The 16116-nt window shown below is 40.9% G+C and overlaps 1 protein-coding gene across 5 annotated transcripts in view; it reads right to left on the reverse strand.

Moving 5' to 3' along the window:
- DPYD (dihydropyrimidine dehydrogenase) overlaps positions 1-15870 on the reverse strand; it is a 314271-nt gene extending 298401 nt beyond the window's left edge. For all 5 annotated transcript variants that reach the window (XR_011904470.1, XR_011904471.1, XM_072342915.1 and 2 more), the window contains exon 1: positions 15758-15870. Coding sequence is in view for 3 of the 5 variants with exons in the window: in XM_072342915.1 (XP_072199016.1) it covers positions 15758-15796 (39 nt within the window). In the remaining 2 variants the exon portion in view is untranslated. The remainder of the gene's footprint in view (positions 1-15757) is intronic.
- Between the last annotated feature and the right edge of the window lie 246 nt (positions 15871-16116).

The raw sequence follows: 16116 nt of genomic DNA on the forward strand, positions 1-16116 counted from the left end.
ATTTACAGAATTCAGCTTTGAAGCATTCCAAGTTTTTTTCAAATTACCAACCTTAACAAGATGTCCCAATCATCTGAACCTTAGCTCTCATTTAAAACAGAAAGCCTGGTTAAAAATTGAACACTGAAGGTTCCTCTCTGTCTCTGGAAGAACTACAGCTGACACCAATGAGTTACATCAGGAGTATTTATTCCTAAGTGATCCTTGTTTTTGCAACTGGTAAATCAAAGGTAGAATAGGGATCAGAAAAGACCTCTTCAGGCTGTGACACAGGTCACAGTATTAAGACTGTATAGGTTTATTGATTAGACAATTATTTTCATGGCTTCTGTCCACTTTCTCCAGCACATAGGTTTCTTATTATAAGTTTCTTATTAACAGCCCCAGAATACCTGCTGAGGTTCACCACAGATCAATGAGCATACAGACATAACAAAGTTGCTGAAAATGCCACTGTTCATATACAGACTATGAGCATAAATATGGTCTCAAGCATTATTTGGCTCATTTTACCATATAGCACATTTAATGAGTTCAGCCCCTGCAATACACAGGTTGTATCCTATCTTACTCCAGTTGCTTTACTGAGCATCCTTAGCTAAACTGTTTTATATGAGGGATGCTCTGAAAGTAATGCCTCCTGTTATGTTGGCCCACAATGGCAGAGGTGAATGTTGGTTGTATGGCAGTAAAGGCTGAACCTTCTCACCAATATTCCATTATATTCTGTTGCTGTATGTCAGATGGCAGCAGAGGGGCAGTCTGACAAATTGCAAGACACAGCCCACAATGGTAAAGTGACATGCCCTGTCTGTTGGGGTAGAAAAAAGGGTGGCTTCTTCTCAATTTCCTGGAACCTGAACAAGCCATCAACTCTGACCACTATATCATGACACTGAGTAAGGTGAAAACTCAAATTCCAGAGCCAGATAAGAGGACAACCTTTCTCTTGCAACATGATAACACTAGGCCCCATACCAGTTTGAAGACTGTGGTGCATGTTGCTAACCTTGGTTGGACCGTCCTACATCACCCACAATATAGTCCACACTTGGCACCTTCTGTCTTCCATCTGTTAGGGCCACTGAAAGATGGACTGTGTGGGCAACATCTTCATAGATACAGCATCCTCATAACAGCTGTGAAACACTGGGTCGTGTCTGTGCTGGTGCAGATTTTTTACAAGCACAGCTTGCAGACTCTCTTATCACTGGCAAAAGAACATATCTAATGGTGGTGACTGCTGAAAAATAGTGTTTTGTCACTGAAAAATTGCTCAGTCAAGTAGCTTCATGTATCTGTTATAGTTCTTATAAAAATAAATAGAAGGCATTACATTCAGAGCAGCCTATATGTATATATATCAATTAACATTCAGCATTGGGCTAGGCACGCTAGGGAATGCACGTGGAGAGCAATTTAATCCACCCCATTCCATTAATCTACCCAATTTCCTTAAAAAGAGTTGTAATCTTCCTCACAGCAAGTAACATTAAATGTAATGCAAGGTACATATGTTCACCAAGTGAGCATAATGAGAACATATTTATTTTTTCTAAGAGTAATGAGCATACTAAACAATTAATTTCAGAGCTATGCAAGTGTTGAACTACTGACAGAAGCAAGTAACTAGAGCCTTTCTCCTGTTATTTTCTAGTACATGAAACTAATTTTATTAAGTGCTAGTCAGTGAAAGATCAAATAACCTGGAGTAGAAGTATTTGTTTTCATGAGATTGGATGACCCAGAATAATGAGTGTTTAAGAATTCTGTCAGCTAACAAAAAGATGAGTCTATTCACAAATACCTCATTTTGCATTGCTTAGTTTACTTTATCTTTCACATCTGCTAGGTCTTTAGGAAAGCTGCATGAAGCACTAACAGATGCAGCACTTCAGCCATCATGCAAAGTCCCTAATGGCTACAAGTGGAAATTCCACCACCAAATGAGCAAGGAAAAGTTCTAGTTGGAAAACAATTCAAAATATCAAAAGATAATCAAGATTTCAAAAAAAATAAAGAGTAATGATATTATGTTTTCTAGAAGCCAATGCTATGTCATTTTTTGTTATATGCAGATGTGGGGAAAGCTGTGAATTTCTCTTATCCTGCTATTATGTAGGATCATAGAATGTTTGAGTTGGAAGGGACCTTTAAGATCAAGAGTAATATAATAGAGTGCCTCAAACAAATACTTGGGTCAAATTTGTATTTCTCTACTGAAGTCCTGAATCAATGAGAAAAACATTATAATGTACTTAACATATAGATAATATATGGCTTAGACATATTTGGGTGACTTCCTGAGATATTTCCAAAAAGAACAATGTGCTTTCACAGCAGTCAGACCTGATTTAATTGTGATGACAAAGGTCAGAGAAACTAAGACAAAATGGAAAACTACAACAAACAACATGGGAATAGCATGGTCAACCTTCTGACATTCTGAAATCTAGAATCAAAAGTTATCCCAGACAGCAAGGAGCTTGTATAAAAGGGAAATCCCCCAGAAATGTTTTCTGTGTATTACTGGATATATTTCTGCTAAGACAAATGGCTGCATGTAACACACACAGGCACATGCTGACTGTGATACAATGTATCACAGCGTGGCAAGATACTATCCTCTCTATAAGTGAGGGTAAACTCCTCAGGTAAAATTTTCTCTATCCATGACCAATGATTCATACTACCATACCATCTTCAAATAAGAGTCCTCAGCATCCAGAGAGTTAGAAGAGGGGTTCTCTTCCTGGATGGAAGCTTCTGACCACGAAAGATGCCAGCAAAGCAGATGTGCTGCAGGCTCTGCGAGGAAGTGAGGCTGAGGAGGGGAAGGAGTTGGGGTCAGGCACTGAGCCCTGGGGCACACTGGGCAGGGCAGCTCGGCCATACCTGGAAAAGGATCCTGCTTTGATTCACAACACCTATTTCTTCTCTGAGCCTCATAAGTTCAAAAACCCAAAAAAACACTAATAACTTGATGTCAATGATCACTGGCTCAACTTAGCAATTAGATGCCATATTTTCCTCTTTACATTTCCAGGTCGTTTTATATTTCTACATGACAGACTGCTTTTTTTTATCAGAACAAACTCATTTCCTCACACAGCCTGTGGTATTCAGTGAGAGTAAAACTGCTCCTTAGCAATAACATCAGTGCATGTGGTTAAGCTTGAGGTGCAGTCCTAGATCCAATGTCAGATATATAGAAAGCAGCATCTCCAAAACAGTTTTACCATTAGATCTTCACAGTCCTCAAATGTACATTATGTAAAGGCTCTCTCTTAAATTGAGTAGTTCTTTAAATCACCATCAAAAGTCAGGGAAGTCTTACTTTTGCATATACCTATATTAACAAAATGTTGAATAACTCCATAACTTTGTTATGTGAGCAAAGTTAGTGCTTTAGCAATTAACAGAGAGGAAAATTACACAACCATATGCACAGTTTGCCTAGTTTTGTAGATATGTTAATTTTCATATTAAGAACCTGATTTCTCCACCTCAGCACTGTATTTATGTTAGGTACTACTGTAAAATATAAAAGGTTTATTAAAATGGGAAACATAAGCATTACTTGCTTCACATAGATAACAAACACTGTTCTCTATTAGCAGAGCTCTGGGTGGTAAATTACTCCTTTGGTAGCTCAGCATGTGCTTGCCTTGACATAACTCATCTCTGCAGAAGTGCCTTGACCCTCACAGAGAAAACTGAAGTGAATACTCACCCTCTGTGCTTGAAGTTAAGTATCCAGATAGTATCCCAGCATTCAGTGAATTATTCATATATTCAACACATTAAAAGCTATGCAGCTTAAAGTGGGCTCAACATTATAGCACCACAATCCAAAGTCCTCAGACCTGAGGTTACTCCAGAGCACCCTGTGCTGAGATAAGGCCTCATTTTCACACCATAAACAATATACCATACAGAAGCTATTTGTGTTACCATATCAAATTCAGAGAAGGCATAGCTGAGCAGTTTTCATGGACCTACTCATAGCTTAACATGGTATTCTGTACTCATTTTATTACATATATAACATGTACATATATTTTAAGCCCATCTCACAGCAGAAAGGATCATCATACACATACATCTATATCCTACTTTCCTGCAAGACAAACAGACTGAAAGAGAAGACAAGCTTGGCTGCCTTTGTAAATAGCCTTAGTGCCAAAACTGAAAATAAGCCATTGTATCCCGACAATTGAACCCCTCAGATTAAACCTCCACTCAGCTGCAATTACAGGTGTTTGTTTGCTTAACCAGGGAGACCAAACTCACACTGGAGACATGTCAGTTAATGAAAAGTGAATGCTCTGCTGACTTTTGATCATAGGAGAGAAATTAGCATTAAAGTTATTACTGCTTTAAATTTAATCATTGGCAAAAACAGCAGAACTAATTTTAGCTGAGAGAAGTAATGTACTGAAAACTTTGTTAAAGGTGATTTTCAAAGTCCAATAAATGAACTTGAAATGCAAGGATGATGGTGACAATGCATACACGAAGGATCTAGTGCATTCACTGCTTGAAACATGTGCAAAGAATTTTTATACTGACACCCAGAATGTGCCAAGCATATCTATACTGACTTTCTAAATCTGTTGCAAAACTAGGAAGCAGCAAATGAGTAAATTTCAGTGGCAACTGTTTAATGTAATGGTAAAATACAAAACTGATGCATTTAGCTACTATACTGTTGTTTCATCACTAATTTTCTAGCAATCCTATGCATACAAAAGAGCATCTAGCCAAAAAGAAAATAATAAGCTTGTAGAAGCAAAGTCAGAACATGAAGAATTTGTTAATTATTTACTATAAAGAGTAAGAGATTGATACATGAAGTAACAGAATAAAATATTTTTCATTTATCAGACTTTTGATAACACAGTTTTCAAGGAATAAAATCTAGCATCTGATACAAGTAGGGCAGGAAGACACTGGCAATTTTTTTCCTTTTTTAATCTCTTTTCCTATGCAGAGCTACAGATTATTCCTACAGAGTCACCTTTAGACAAAGAAATCCCATATGATATTCCATAAATAAATAGTGTGTCACATGCATTTCAGATGACAACAAAACATATCGATAATAGGGAAAATGGAAACAGTTCCTTGGAGTTCTTCACTTATATTCAACAACTTTAATTTTTAAATCTGACACTAAATGTTACAAAACATGGGGGCCAGACACAGTTCTGATAATCTTAAACAAACAACTGGATAATTCTACTAGGGTGTTTAATCTTAGAATATGAAAGCAAACACTTGGGTTCCAATCTACACTACTTTGTCTCATCCTTATAGATGAAATTTTAACCATTTTATGAAGAGCATTGGATGTAGTAGCATTATTTTTTTATCTTACTTAATAAGCCAAATTACATTTGTGTGATGACACCTCTGAATGGGGAAGAATTATCACTTTTATCATTTCTAAAGGTTTATAAAAATACAATCAATTATCCTATAAATGGACTGTAACAATTCTAAAGCTTTGAATTTCCAGTTGCTAAAAGGCAGACTTTAAGCACTAAATCTTCAGAAAAAATAATTCCTCTCTTTTTTATAGGACAAAGCCCTCTCCCCTAGGCTATAATACACATGACCCCAAGGCTGTCATTCATTTAGAATGGAAATGTCTAGCAACCCCTGCCTCAGGCCAGCAACAGTTTCTTTGTGGCTTGGTAAGACCAACACTGAAGAGTAACAGAAGCAGCTGCAGCATAAGTAACAATACTTAGTAGGCTAGAAGTTATATGAATGAGAAGTACCCAGGTAATCATTAGATAAAAGCTCAAGGTAATTTCCTGCTCTTCTTTATCTGACAAAACCTCCTTGCCTAGTGCCTAAGTTTGAAAGCAGGCAAGCAACTCTGCTTCATTTGAGAGTAAACTCACAGCTCTGAAAACTTTTTCTTATCATAACCTACCAACAGAAGAGTTGGCCCTTCAGTCACTAGTATCAGTTACCACTGCCACATCAAAATGCTGGCATTTACTCAGCCTGGAGGTTTTCTGAGCAGATAGTATTTTCATTTTTTCTGCTCTGCTTTATTCATTCCTGCATTTTAATCACCAATGTTCTAGACTAACTTCTGCTGTGGTTATCTCATTGGATTTTTTTTTTTCCACCCAAAGCCTTTTGTCACTCACACTTCCATCTGTTTAGAAAAGCTACTATGTACAAGCTTCATAAAATTGTTAAAATGTTGAATTTTTAATTGGAACTGAAGAAAAGGCAATATCAAACATGGTGTTAAAACAGAAGGGGAATTAATAGGTCTGGGAATAATCTCTAATCACCCACCTCAAAATGTTCCCATTAGCATGCACACATGTAAATGCATATTCAAACTCGTACAAGCGGATCTTGTTCCTCAGAGTTTGAAAACTGCTGATATTGACAGGGATGGAGTTATTATACTCCTAAAAGTGATAAATTATTAAGGTTGAGATCAGATCTTGTATTCACGTGCAGTTATATTCCCAAATACTCCATTACACACAATACACAGATTCTCACACCAATTACTGAAAACATTCCTTGAGAGTCAGTACAGAGACCCAAAATGACATACCAAGAAAAATAAAATCAGCCGGTTTGAAGTCTGTCAGTACTAAGTCCCATTTTTGCCCTGAGCATTAAGTGATGGAATGCTTCTCCAATACAAATTTAATTCACAATTAGAGTTTTCCTTAATGCAACAGCTACACCCTATCTCAAAAACCTCATTTCTAACCTCAACACATGACATCGTATGAAAACTGCTGACACAAATAATTGACTGCTTCATTATAAATAAGAATACTAAGAATTTTTAAATGCCTCACAAATCCATATTAACTCAATGGTATTGATTTCAGAAAAGTTCATTTCATTTTCACAGCAATATTCCATGATCTGAGCACTTAAAAAAAATAACTTTTCTCAGTTTTAACCGTCATTGAAATATCCTTCGTTTCAAAGATATCAAGAAATTATCACTATTCATTTTCAATACAAAGCCTCTTACATTTCAGCTGTCATTTTCAAAAAATCATACTGAAAATAGTGTTTCTAAGCAGAGTTCAGTTGCAGCGTAATAAGTAATAATTTCATCAATTAGCAGTATTCAGCATCCACTGAGAGTTCTCTCACTATTATTTTATTCATAGAGTCCTTTGTGGAAGTAGCATACTAAAAAGATCCATTTATCCTTCAAGGTTTTTCATAAATGTGTCATACATCTTAGAAAACAATTGGTCATTATTCTCACTCAATCTAAATAACTATAATAACTTCCAGGTGTAAAACCTCTTTTTATACTTCCAATCTTCTTTAATCACATTATGGGTCCACGTTTTTAATAACCTATTCTAACACTTCTACTTACTTTTACACATGCATTCTGGAGTTGTGCATAGATGCTAGATATGCTTAGATGGGAGGGGACCTGTCTTATTGTTAAGAGCAGAATAGAAAGGGATTTTGTACAATGCCCTTCAGAATCAAGGCAAAAACAGGCATTTTATAATGAGCTAGATGGTAGCATAGATGTTAATGGTGCAAAGCTGTAGACTAAAATGCTGTAACTGTTAAATTCTGTGCTAGTTTGCTTGCAGCCTTGCAGATAAGAGCCTATTTTATTTCTTCTTCCCCCTGGATCCCTCCATCTATCAGCCCATTTCTCCACACCCACAAAGATGCATCCTGCCTTCTGTCCTTTCACCTCAATGCTGCAAAGTTTCCCCTTCAGACCACCACATCATTCTGTAAGGAATGCTGGAGAAGTGGCTGAGCAACACAGTGACCTCTCCAGGTCTGGAGGAGAGCACAGTACAGCACCAGCAACTCTGTCTTGCTAGGAGCAGCCTAGAGCCCAGCAGTGCAGCATTCACTCCAAGTCACTGAGATGTCCTAGTGGCTGAGCAAACCCTTACCAGGATAACTCATTCCAACAGAAGGTTCAATTTAATTAAAACCTGAGAGCATACTTAAAGTCACAAATAAGCACCTAGGAAAAGCATGCAGTAATATACTAATACATGGAGCACCACAACAATGTAACTATCTGAAAATGGCACAGTCCAAAACTCCATAATAAATATAAAGCAAATTATGTTCCTCATTTGCCTAATACTTGAAAGAAAAGCATCACTGGGAAGAAGAGATTAACTAACATAAAGTTATCAAAGCAGCCTTCAGTTTTCACACCTCATTTCCACATTCCCAAAGCAGTGTGCACAGGTACATCTGTTAAAAACCTGCACACACCAGCACAGTGCATGTAAATCAGACAGTCTGGCTGCCTGGATAGTTTTCCCTTTAATTACATACGTAATTGGTTTTGAACCCAGAATTAAAATGTCGGAATGCATCATGATTGCTTTTAAGTAATGACTACCATCCCATCTACGTAGAAATATTGTGATACAACACAGATCTTTTATTTTTTATTTAATTAGCTTTCACATGGAGTCATAGGCAAGCACGTCCATCTTCCCTCGTTTGCAATGCCAGTGTCAAGTCGGACTGGAAAGGCCAACCATTCCAATGAACTAAAGGAAACGTAATTTTAAGGTCAAATCACATGTAATACTTCAGGCATCAAATGTCATACTCAAAATAAAATTGAACCTTGGCTTGAGCAGAGATGGTATTTCAAGGACTTCTTTGTGTTTATCACTTTAAATTTACTAATAAAACAGTCATCACATATTAATATTTATTGCGCTATTATAGCACTCTGGAGACACACATATAAATACTGGCAGCATTTTTAAAAACACAAAATACTTTTATGAGTAGGACTGATCCATTTTCATATGACAAAATTTCTGCTAGACCTAAAAAAAACTCAAAATTTGACATCTGCTTAGACAGGCATCTGTGACCAGAGTAAGAGACCAGGTATTTCATACAGCTAAGTGTTATGACAGAGGGCAGAAATGAAATTGCCCAACTCAGTCCACAGCATACGAACACAAGAGGTTTATTCTTTTTGTTTTGAAGACACACCGAAGGTCTGGGAGTATCTGTCCTGAGCAGCACTTACCCCTCTACAGCTATAGGATGGGGAAAGCCACTCTGATACCCTTACAGAGCAGGAGTCAGGGACACTTGAGCCAGTTGGGACTTCTCATGCCTTTGTCTGAGGCCAACCACTGTACGAACCATTTACTCTAAACTCAGAATCACCAAAGCTGAAAAAGACCTCCAAGATCATCCAGTCCAACCATCCACCTACCAGCAATATTTCACCACTAAACCATGTCCCTCAGTACAACAATTCAAACCTTTCTTGAATGCCTCCAGGGACAGTGACTCCACCATCTCCCCAGGCAGCCCATTGCAGTACCTGCTGTCACTTTTGGAGGACAATTTTTTCCTAACATCCAACCTCAACCTCTCCTGACACAACCTGAAGCCAGCTCCTCTAGTGCTATCACTTATTTCTGTGAGAGAAGTCAACTCTCACAAATGCACTTATTGGTGTGATACAGACAAGCAATTCATTCAGATGATGTAGTTCTCCAGTGTTGTAAGGCAGCTGTGGAAGGTTAGAAAGTGGTTTCTATGCATTGGAATTGAAATGCAACAACTTGCATTCTTACTACTTGTAACAATAATGATTGATCACTTTGGGCTGAGGATGGGGATTCTACCATAGCTGAACTCTGTAAAAGCTTATTTTAAGGTTAATATTATGAAAAAACTATACATATCTTCATCTAAATAGTCCCCAGATGTACTCACTTTGTCATTTCATCCTTATTATGTATTGGGATTTTTAGTAATGAAAGTGTTCTCTGATATTTAAAGCAATTTGTCAACTTGAATCTTACATTTGTCATTTGCCACATCAAATAAGATTTGGGCATTCCTTAAAGTTGTACCAGTCTATGAAAAGGGGAAAAAAAACAAAAAACACACACCATGGAATATGAAGTTAAACTTAAGACCCAGTCTGATTCACCTCTGACTTCATAAAACACAACCAGTCAATTTGAAGGTAGAATGGTCTTATTTCCTTTTAAGAAGAGAATCAGAAGATTTAGTTCATTTCCTCCACTCAATACTTTTCATCTTGAATTATGGCAAAACATATGAACTGCATACAGACCACCAAGATCTGCATAGGCGTCTCTTGTCATTCGGCAAGCTGATGCTCTCTATGTTTAAGGACACCAGAGATTTATGCTGTGCTGACCCATAAGAAGAATTCTGCCCTTCACACAAAAATGATAGCAAACGGAAATGAATTGATTTTGAATAACATGCTCACACAAATACCAGTCTGAGTTTCTGATAAGACATCTGTAGCCAAAGGTTTTCTAATTCCAAATCACCCTTGCCGAAGTCTTATATAGAGGCACAAATCCTGCTCTTCACAAAGGCAACAGCACAGGGCAGGGAGCAGCGTATGTAACACTGCACTGATGAAATAAAAAAGGCATAGAAATCATATGCTAATAAGAGGAGGGAGGTTGCCAGGCAACCAGGGAGGTAGAGAAAGCTGGTTTGATGCGAGCCCTGTGCTGCCGAAGGGTGAGTGCAGCGCAGCAGGAAGGGCACGTGCAGCCCCATTCTGCTGGCAGCGGTGATTCCAGTTCCTCTCAATGTTTTATGCAGAAGTGTGGCGCCCAGGTCGGTACCAGCTGTTTGTGTTCCCAGGGTCATTTTAATGATATGGCCACAATGGGACATTATGGGATGAACAACGGATTTTAAACACACACACTTCTGAAAAGCTGAAACATGTGCTTTTGACTAACATGGATTGCACAGCATACACATACTGGCTTGTAGGATGGAGACTGCCTTGGGTGCAAGCAAATCCCTCTCTGTTATGCACATGAGCTCCAAAAGCTCCACAGACTGCCGACCACAACAGCCAGGCCCCTCCATGCTCCCCCTCAGCAGCCCGCACTCTGAGTCCAGGCACAAACTCAGCCTCATGTGCCACATCTTCCTTGACATCAGAGTTCCACTTTCGTAAGAGATGCAACAGCTCTGCGTGGTTACAGAAGCACTGAGCAGAGGAAAGAATAACGTTCACATCCAGTCTACACTAAACCATCATGAAGTCTATTCACATAATAAAAGGGAAAATGAATTTGTTCCTTTCTTGTTTCAGAATTGTTCACGGCAGTGAAAACAACCACAAGTCAGAGGGCCTGAGTGAATTTCAACACTAAAATTTTGCAGACTACCTGCAGTGGAGGCATGAATTTACATAACTCTTTGAACATCAGCAGGATTTGAACGTAGAGCATAAAAGGACAGAAGTGTCACTTGCAAAAGCCTTACCATGCACCAACTCAGGAGTACACTGTTGATCATTTCCCCAAGACACACCTGGTCACCATGGTCTTTAACGGCCCATCAGCACTGGGCCATCAGGCAGTCATTACCGTTCCACTCAGCTAAGACTTTACTACAACAAAGCCGCTCACACAATGGAAGCTTCAGAGAAACTCATCAAACAAAAAGCAAGTTTTGTTTCCTCACTGAATGCTCATCAAATGACCCTCAGCAGATGCAGCTATCAATCAAGAACAGTCATCTGATCATCATACCGAGCTACAAAGCATTTACCTAAAAAATAATTCTACACTTTGGAACTTCATTACAGAACTTCAAACAAATCACAGGTATCTCTAAAACAGAGAGAGACTGTAACAGTTGGCACTTTTAAAATAAAAGCCTGGCCTCGATCAAAGAAAGCTTCAGCTATTTATTCACATAACCTTTCCCTAGAGGTTATCGTGGCTATGCTGATGGGTAGGATTCCCCATCTTACTAGAGGCTTCCTGGATTTTATTCTTAATTTCTTTTATTCTTAATATATTATACATATTCTTTTCTATTCTTAATAATTTTCATTATTTTTCAGCCCTTACCTAACTCATGATTTACAGGACAATAGGCTCAGCTCTCAGCTGTACCTTCATTTCCTATGCTACACACAGTCTTTTCACTCTTCTAGTCCATCTATCCTCGGAAAAGAATAGACATGTCAGGAAACTTGCTTAACTTGTTCTCACAGCAAGCACTAGAAGGAATAGGCTAAGTAAATATCCCAGCAAAAGAACCTTCAATGCTGTCAGGTCTGCTGCTTTAAACACTGTGGGGACTGCATGCTGCAAAATAAAGCTTCCATCAGGCTGAGGGACACCTGGTAGGTAGCAGCATGCAAGCCATTTCCCACCATCCTCAGTCCTGGGACCAGCTGCAATCCTGGAGCTCAGGGAATGCTGGATGCACAGGCCATAACCTCAGCCCTTAGAGAACAACGTGCACTTAGCAGCTGAGCAAGATCACAGCCTACATGCCCGGACACAGAGCCTCTTATGCCCTCCTTTAGATCAGCACCCTCAGGAAACTCTGACTTTACCCTGAAGCTAATGTGTATTGTGAAGCTTTGGCCCACAATGGGCAACAACTTATTTATGACACCAGCACAGAAATGGAAGTACACTACAGCAGTAAGTACAGAAAACGACAGCTAATGTAAAAATCAAATTAAAGTATGCAAATGAGTTTTAAAATGACTTTCCAAACAGGCACTATTTAAAAACAATCTATACTTTCTAAAGCTAAGTGAAGAGAAAGGTAGAAAGATACGGGATGATGTTTGTTATTTTATAAGTGCCGCAAATATACCCTGGCAACTCAGACAACCAACAGACTGCTCTCAGAATACAGCCTTAGCAAGTTTTTACAACTCTCCAGAATTCAGCCCCCCCTTACATGTCAGCAATAGATGATTCACTGGAATGCTGGATTTGTGGAACACTAGAATATCCTCTCCACCCACTGCAAGAATAATAATGCCATTTCATAATGAGGTATGTAGTAGGGTGGTTGCTAATTTGCTGTCAGTGCTTTAGCTCAGTGAGGACAGCATGGCAGTATTTCTACCGTGGTGAGGAGAAGCCTTCAAGAAAGGCTGAGAGTCCTACACCAACTGACTACAGAGTGGTTGACAAGGACCCAGAAAGGGACCTGGCACCCTACCATCACCAAACGTGAGGACAAAGTGCAGGGACTGAGACCTGCCAGCCACACACACACAGGCTGCCCAGAAGAGCACAGGGTCAGGTCAGGGATGTTTGATATTTCTGTGCATCCTGCTTGAAAACACCCAGAACCCATCTAAAAAAGCTCATTATTGTGGTAGATCTGGACTCTGACTGGAACGCAATCAGGAAAACATACACAGTTGTGTCATTTTGCACAAATGCAAGAAACTGAAATAAGATTCTAATCAACATTTTGTTGTTTTAGCATTTCATTAATTCCTGAGTACCTCATCTGACAACTTTAAAAAAAAACAACTTGTTTCTAAAAGAAATAATTGCAAATGATTTGCACACATTGATATTAAAGAAACAGCTTTAAAAAGGAAGGCATGTTTTCCTAGAGTATTCCTAGAAAAGGTATGCATGAGACCCATAAATAATGCCTGGATTATTTGCAAACATTGACAAAAAGAAAGGAATTGTTTTGGTTTTGTGGGTTTTTTCGTTGTTCTTGTTATTTTTTGCTTTTAAATTCTGGGGGGAAAGTATATATAGCTTTAATTGTGAAGTTCCTAGTCTTACACAATTCAGAACGTAGACTTACAGAACAATATCTTTGTGATTTCTTTATCTCCTTCAGTAAGACAGCAACCAAAGGATTTCCGGGACGGGATGCAGCTGAAGCTACTGGTGAAGCCAACCACGAAAACTGAGATTCCACAGGGACAACTTTCTGCCTTTATTTATTTATTAACAATTTGAGAACTGGCTGTGATTTTAGCAACTTCTAGCACAGCTTCTTGGCTCTTCTTAAGCCAATGGAATCAGTCTTTTTACATGGCCTCAAGTATATACTTAAAGTAGCATCAGCACCACAAAAGGCACATTTCATATGTTAATTATATGAATCACTGAGATAAGTATTCTTAGAACTCTCCTTGTTGAGCAGAGAAGTGTATCGACATGAGAAGTGGCATCACAACCTGACTGTTTTGGTCACCTTCTGGTCTGCAGTACAACAGCTAAGCAGGGTATTTGATGAAAATCATTTCTCTACAATGATAGAGGTTTTGCTAATACACGCTTTCCCAACTTCAAAGAAAATATAATACATTTTAACAGAAAACATACTAATATACTAAATGTGCATTCTTTTTACCCCAAAAAGTCACATGCAGGAAAATAAATAAGATTTGCAAATAGACTATCAGTAATTACTGATATATTCATCTGGGAGACAAATCACATAGTGACTAAATTTAGTCAACCAGATGGGGAAAGGACAACATGTTTGGTTAGAAGTAGACTGCCATCATTTTCTTGGCTGCTGAAATGAGTGCTGAAAGCAAAAGTAACCCAGGAAGAGCTGACCAAAGTTTGCAGCTGTAACCTGAGAGCAAAAAAACTGATCTTCCTCATTGTCCACCTCCTAAATCACCTTGTGCTGTATATCGTTACAAACACGTGATCCCACACCTCATTAATCTTTGAATGAGTTGTACTCAGCTGGAAATGCAAAGTAATAATCCTAGAAATACCTTGAATTAAAGAAAAAGTAACCAAAGAAAGTACTCAAAAGCCTTTACTACTAAAATCAAATGGGAAATAGAAATCCAACACAAGGAAAAGTCACAGATTGGTTGCTTTGAAAACACTGAGCTGATAGAGCAGCACCAGCTTCACACCACAGTCCTTCCCTTGCATCAAGGACTTCCAAAAGTTTGTTCTTCCTGTCCATCCCCCAGCTCAGTTTGTCAGACCGCCTATCTCACTGTTGGGGATGTTAGCAGAGGTCTGAGTAGTAGCTCAACTAGGGGATGAACAGAAGAACTCGGGAGAACTGATGATACAACTGGCACACGTGAACCGGAGGTGTAGTCAAGCCACTGCTGTGCCTTTCTATATATGTGCTGACCCCTCAGCAAGCAGAACACCCTAAACGTAATGTTTCAGGATTCAAGGTAAGCCAATGTAAAAGTTGTGTCACGTAAGAGAGGACGAGACTGCCGGCTACAAGTTGCAATATTGCTGCTGTGCTTCTGCTGGACTCTCTCAAGCAGCTGTAAACCACAGACAGGCAGGGGCAGAGGCAGCATCCACTGAGCCACTCTGACCCCACTTGGCCTCTCCCCTGCAGCGTGCTGGGCCACGTCCAGGCCCCGTTGCAAAACTGCATGCTGACCGTCAGCAAACTCACTAACAACTTCAGAGCAAGGTTGCTGCTGCTGCGGTCCCGATGCCCGCCGCGCGCTGTACCACGCGCTCAGCCCAGCCCGGGCCGACCCGCGGGAGAAGGGCACCCGAGGGCAGAGACCCGCGGGCACTGCAACGGCCCCCCGAGCAGCTCCGCTTCGCTGCACCAGGGCGGCTGACCACGGGGACGCGGACCCGACCCTGGGGAACGTTGATGCGGGAATCGTCGGGCTGAGAGGAGGGGAGGTACCGCCCCCACACGCCCATCGGCTCGCAGCCGCCCCACACGTCGGGCTGAGCCCGGACGCCTCTTGGAGAGCGGAGCGGCGCCCCCGCCGCCGCGCAGCCTCGGAGCCACCCCGACGGGGGCTGCGGAGCCGGAGGCTGCCCCGGGTCGGTACGAGGAGCGGAGACGCAAAAGCACGGAGCTCACAACAGCGGCGAGTCTCTGCCCCCCGCAGCCAAACTTTACCGGGCGCTCCCGGCCGGGCGGAGCCCCCTCCCCGCCAGCCACAGCCGCCTGCCCCGGCAGGGCGAGTGGGTACCTCAATGTCCACCGGGTCCCTGCTCAGCACCCGAGCCATGCTGTCCGCACCACCACCGCCTTCCCCCGGCTCCCCGCAGCTCCGGAGTGGAGCGGAGCGCGGAAGGAGGCGGAGCCGTCAGCCGGGGCTGCAACGCCCCAGTGGGCGGGCGGCCTCCCCGCAGCACCGAGTGTCTCGCGGGGCGCCCCGAGGGCAAGGGACACTGCGGTCTCGCGAGCGGGTTCACCTCGAGACCGCGGAGGGAGGAGCGGCCCCGCTCGGCTCCGCCGGAGATGCGCGCACCGCCTCCGTGCCCGCGGGAGCAACCCAGGCTCAGCTGGCACGCGCAGCACGGCCGCCCTCAGCCCTCGTCCTCCGTG

The sequence above is a fragment of the Excalfactoria chinensis genome, chromosome 8 (genome assembly GCF_039878825.1).
Source record: "Excalfactoria chinensis isolate bCotChi1 chromosome 8, bCotChi1.hap2, whole genome shotgun sequence".
In the NCBI taxonomy this organism is placed as follows: Eukaryota; Metazoa; Chordata; class Aves; order Galliformes; family Phasianidae; genus Excalfactoria; species Excalfactoria chinensis.